Source organism: Danio aesculapii, chromosome 17 (genome assembly GCF_903798145.1).
Source record: "Danio aesculapii chromosome 17, fDanAes4.1, whole genome shotgun sequence".
In the NCBI taxonomy this organism is placed as follows: Eukaryota; Metazoa; Chordata; class Actinopteri; order Cypriniformes; family Danionidae; genus Danio; species Danio aesculapii.
The window spans coordinates 8,562,589-8,568,171 of NC_079451.1; the positions used below are offsets into that span (position 1 = coordinate 8,562,589).

The following is a 5,583-nucleotide window of genomic DNA, read 5'->3' on the forward strand; positions in this document are numbered from 1 at the left end:
TCATTTTATTTGAATATGAATATTTTTTGTTTGTTTTTGAATCTTTGAAATATTTGGTATCGAGATGATAATGTAATAGGCTGACCAGCCATGTCTTTGTGTTTTGTCAATGGGGAATTATATGGATATATTATTATTATTATTACTTACTGTAGATTCATGGAATCATGAATGTTCATGGAAATTCTACAAACTATTAGTATTTTTAAAAGCAAGTATATGTCAATAATGGAAAAAATGAAAACGAGTTACAAAATCTTTAAAATAAGCAAAATAAAAGTCCACATAATTATATCCAAACCCAAAACATATGAATAAACGAATACTCTAATGAAAAGCCTCTGTCATCTGATCATGCTCGAGTGACGTCACTGTCACTGGACGGTAGCTTCGCTGCGTTTGTTTGGAGTTCGCTGCGTTTGTTTGGATTTTAGATTCGCAATTTACATTTTATCATAAAATACCTCCTCATTCACTAAATATTTATCTCTCCTACTTGGGGTGAACAATCCCCTAACACACTCATACAAACAAATCTACTTTTAAACGTTCTGTCTCTCGAGCATCCGCTTGTTGTTTGTAGCTTTAGCCTGCTAGCGCCGCTGGTCAGCTAAAGCTACCAAACTCTTTCACTCACTTATTTTCTCACTTTCTGGCTTTGCTCTTCACCTTGTACAATGTCGCTTGCGTGTCTGTCCTTGAGTGCAGGAGAGGCATCGATGGAGGCGCTGGAGCTGGAGCTGGAAGCGGTGGAGTCCCAGATTCGCTCGCTGGAGACGAAGCGAGAGGGCATCAGAGCACTGCTCTTAACCCGTACTCGCTCGTCTGAGGTAAGTGTCCGATACAACGACAATCTCCCAGTTTCTTCAACCCCGCGTGTTTCTCTGTCCAGGCCCAGCGCACCGAGGACGCGGTTCGCCCAGGCGTCGTTCACGCCGACACCCGGCTACCACGGCCCCTGGGTGCAGCCGCGTAAGGTGCTTGCCAGGTCCCGGGGCAGAACGTCTCCTCCTCCGGTGTTCGAGATCCCCACGGAGAACCGCTTCGCCCCTCTCCGCGAGACGGGTCGCGATGTTGCCATCATTGGCGACTCAATCGTCCGCCACGTCCGCTCCACTTCATCCAAAGGTAACAAAGTATGCACTTTCTGCTTCCCTGGTGCCCGAGTTAAGAATATTTCTGCACAGATACCTACTATCCTGAGCGCTGCCGAGAGCCTCGGTGCCGCCGTCCTCCACGTGGGGACGAACGACACCGGGCTCCGGCAGACGGAGATCCTGAAGAAGGACTTCAGGAGCCTGATCGAGACGGTTCGACGCACTTCGCCCGCCACGCAGATCATCGTTTCTGGACCGCTTCCTACCTACCGCCGAGGAAATGAAAGGTTCAGTAGACTTTTTGCTCTGAATGAATGGCTATTAACATGGTGTGAAGAACAGAAATTGCTCTTTGCCAATAACTGGAATCTTTTCTGGGAGCGTCCTAGGCTTTTCCGCGCTGATGGGCTGCACCCCAGTCGAGCTGGAGCTGAACTCCTGTCGGACAACATCACCAGAACACTTCGCTCTATCTGACTAGTAAGTAAAAATTCACAAAATTCACAATTTAGCCACACAGACTCCTATTCGTCCCACATAAATAACAGTAATGCATACCTAGCTAACCCCATAGAGACTGTGTCTGTTCCTCGTATTATTAGACCAAGAAACAAACGTACTGTGTGCTCCAGAAATAATCTATTAAGAATCAAACCAGAAAAAACACTAAAAAGTGAAAATACAAATTTCATGAAGCTTGGTCTCCTAAACATCAGGTCACTAGCACCTAAAGCACTTATCATAAATGAAATAATAACAGATAACAATCTTAATGCACTCTGTCTTACTGAAACCTGGCTGAAACAAAATGACTATATTAGTTTAAATGAGGCAACTCCTCCAGGATTCTTATATAAACATGAGGCTCGTCAAACTGGTCGTGGTGGTGGAGTCGCGTCAATCTTTAGTGATATTCTTAATGTTAATCAGAGAAACGGACTTATGTTTAGCTCCTTTGAAGTACTAGCGCTTAATGTTGTCCTTCCAAACACTATGCAAAAACCTATGTTATCTCTCGCTCTAATCACCATATACAGACCTCCAGGACCCTATGTCAATTTTCTAAAAGAGTTTTCTGATTTTATCTCTGACTTACTAGTTAAAACTGATAAAATACTAATTGTAGGAGACTTTAACATCCACATAGATGACGCTAACGACACATTAGGGCTCGCGTTTACGGACTTGCTGGTCTCACTAGGAATAAAGCAAAATGTTATTGGTCCAACTCATCGCCTAAAGCATACACTAGATCTAATTCTGTCTTATGGAATTGAGGTCACTAATGTAGACATTATACCACAAAGTGATGATATTACAGACCACTACCTCTTACTATATAAGCTGTGTTTACCTGAAATTAGCAGATCCGCTCCGATATATCGCCCTAGTAGAACTATTGTTCCGTCCACTAAAGATGAATTTATAAATAACTTACCTGATCTTTCTCTACTTCGAAATGCACCCGCAAACGCAAATGACCTTGATGTAGTAACCAGCAGTATGGATGCCATCTTTACTAGCACTCTAAATACTGTGGCACCCATCAAACTAAAAAAGGCTAGAGAGAATAAAACTAGACCGTGGTATAATAGTCATACCCGCGCTCTCAAAACAGCAACCCGTGCCCTGGAACGTAAATGGAAAAAAACTAATTTAGAAGTCTTTCGAATTGCATACAAAGACAGTATGTCCAGCTATAGGAGGGCTTTAAAATCTGCCAGGGCTGAGCACCTCCGCAAACTGATAGAAAATAATCAAAACAATCCTAGATTCTTATTTAACACCATCGCTAAATTAACAAATAATCGGTCATCTTTGGAACAAAACGTTCCACCGCAAATTAGTAGTGATGACTTCATGAATTTTTTCAGTGATAAAATAGAAGGCTTTAGACAGAAAATAGGAGATATTAAACTTTCTGCACCGCCTTATACTTCAGATCCAGTAAACACGCCACTGAATCTAAATAACCTACAGTGCTTTAAAATCATAGAACAGGAAGAGCTAGACAAAATTATAAATAGCTCTAAATCAGCTACGTGTATATTGGACCCAATTCCAACAAAGTTACTGAAAGAATTGCTACCTGTTATAGGAGAACCTCTTCTTAACATTATCAACTCTTCTTTATCTTTAGGCCATGTTCCAAATCCTTACAAGTTAGCTGTTATTAAACCTATTATTAAGAAACCACAACTGGAACCCAGCAACTTAGCTAATTATAGGCCTATTTCAAACCTTCCATTTATATCTAAAATACTAGAAAAAGTTGTTTCTGCTCAATTATGCTCCTTTCTGCAGACCAACAATGTTTTTGAAGTGTTTCAGTCAGGTTTCAGAGCTCATCACAGTACAGAAACTGCATTAGTGAAAATAACCAACGATTTACTCTTAGCTGCTGACCAAGGGTGCATCTCGCTATTAGTTCTACTCGATCTTAGTGCGGCATTTGACACCATTGACCATGGTGTCCTCATTAATCGCTTAAAGTCTACAGGTGTCCAGGGACATGCCCTACAATGGTTTAAGTCATACTTATCTGACCGTTACCAGTTTGTAAATATAAATGGACAGCCTTCACAAATCAGCCCAGTAAAATACGGGGTGCCTCAAGGATCAGTTTTAGGCCCTTTACTGTTTACAATATACATGCTACCCCTGGGAGACATTATTAGAAGACATGGGATCAGCTTTCACTGCTATGCAGATGATACTCAATTATATATTTCAACTAAACCTGACGAGACGTCTAATCTGTCCAAGCTAACTGAGTGTATTAAAGATGTTAAAGACTGGATGACCAACAATTATCTTCTCTTAAACTCAGACAAAACAGAATTATTACTTATTGGGCCTAAATACTGTACACAGCAGATCTCACAACTCGACCTACAATTAGAGGGATACAAAGTTAGCGTTAGCTCTACTATAAAAGATCTGGGTGTCATATTAGACAGCAATTTAACTTTTAAAAATCATATTTCCCATGTCACAAAAACTGCTTTCTTTCATCTGAGAAATATAGCTAAGTTACGAAGTATGCTATCCATCTCAGATGCAGAAAAGCTTGTCCATGCTTTTATGACTTCTAGGCTGGACTACTGTAATGCACTGTTTGCTGGCTGCCCAGCATCCTCTATTAACAAACTTCAATTAGTACAAAATGCAGCTGCCAGAGTTCTTACCAGGTCTAGAAAATTTGATCACATCACCCCAATTTTATCCTCCTTACACTGGCTGCCTGTTAAGTTTCGTATTGAATTTAAAATATTGCTTCTTACATATAAAGCTTTAAATAATCTAGCTCCTGTTTATCTAACCAATCTTCTGTCTCGCTACAATCCAACTCGCTCTTTAAGATCTCAAAACTCAGGACTTCTGGTAGTACCTAGAATAGCAAAGTCGAGTAAAGGAGGTCGAGCCTTCTCATTTATAGCTCCTAAACTCTGGAATAGCCTTCCTGATAACGTCCGAGGCTCAGACACACTCTCCCAATTCAAAACTAGATTAAAGACCTATCTGTTCAGTAAAGCATACACTTAGTGCACCACTTAGGGGGCTTCCACACAGGTTATGCATCTTGCTGATATACACTGTGAACATCAGCTACGCTAATTATTTTCTTTATTCTCCATTTCCACCTGGGGATACTCTTCCCGAGGCCCTCAGACTATGCAGAGTCACTGATTCGATCCAAGACCAACGACGAGATGATCCCAAGGTTTCCATATCCTGGACCTGGCCGAATCCTGAACAACTACTGCGATGGTCATGGAAGAGTGGAGAACATGAGACTGTTTCCTATGACGCTCCAGAGACAGACGAGTCTTCGCTGAGGCCAGCTTCCAGCCTCCGCCACTGAGACTGCAGCTCTGCACAAGACGTTTGGCCAGCGGAGAAATTAAAATGGTCGTGCCCAACTGAGTCTGGTTTCTCTCAAGGTTTTTTTTCTTCACTTCTGCCTTTAGTGAAGTTTTTTTTCCCTCTCCGCTGTCGCCACTGGCTTGCATGGTTCAGGATCTGTAGAGCTGCGCATCGATGGATTTGCTCTTCAGTATTTGGACTCTCAGTAGTGATTATTAAACCACACTGAACTAAACTCAACAGAACTGAACTTAAACACTATAAACTGAACTACACTGTTCCTATTTACTGTGACCTTTTATGTGAAGCTGCTTTGACACAATCGACATTGTATAAGCGCTATACAAATAAAGGTGAATTGAATTGAATTGAATTGAATTGAAAATGAGCTGTCATGTAGTTAACATGTACTTCCAGAGATTCATATATATCCAAGGAGACCATCAGAATAAATTGTAATTAAATGTAGCTTTTATTTTGAAGCGAAATACATAAAATCAGACCTCCAGGGTAAGATGAGTCTGCCGAACTAGCAAAGGAGGACCCAAGTGGCGTATTGTTGTTTATGTAGTAATTAATGTCTATTTTCAAATATATTGGTGATAATAGACAGAATTTA

General features: G+C 41.0%; 1 protein-coding gene across 3 annotated transcripts; it reads left to right on the top strand.

Annotated features, from left to right (window-relative positions):
- Positions 1-443: 443 nt before the first annotated feature.
- On the top strand, positions 444-5,197 carry LOC130245052 (uncharacterized). 3 transcript variants are annotated; one of them, XR_008839284.1, is made up of 3 exons: positions 444-1,128; positions 1,188-1,577; positions 4,762-5,197. XR_008839284.1 is itself a non-coding variant. In XM_056477688.1 (2 exons), exons 1-2 carry the CDS (start codon positions 678-680, stop codon positions 1,379-1,381), a joined length of 645 nt encoding a protein of 214 aa, XP_056333663.1. In that variant the 5' UTR covers positions 444-677; the 3' UTR covers positions 1,382-1,733. The 3 variants fall into 3 exon arrangements, 1 of the variants encoding a protein (XP_056333663.1); XR_008839285.1 differs by having other exon boundaries at positions 4,770-5,197; XM_056477688.1 differs by lacking the exon at positions 4,762-5,197 and having other exon boundaries at positions 1,188-1,733.
- The last annotated feature ends 386 nt before the right edge of the window (positions 5,198-5,583 follow it).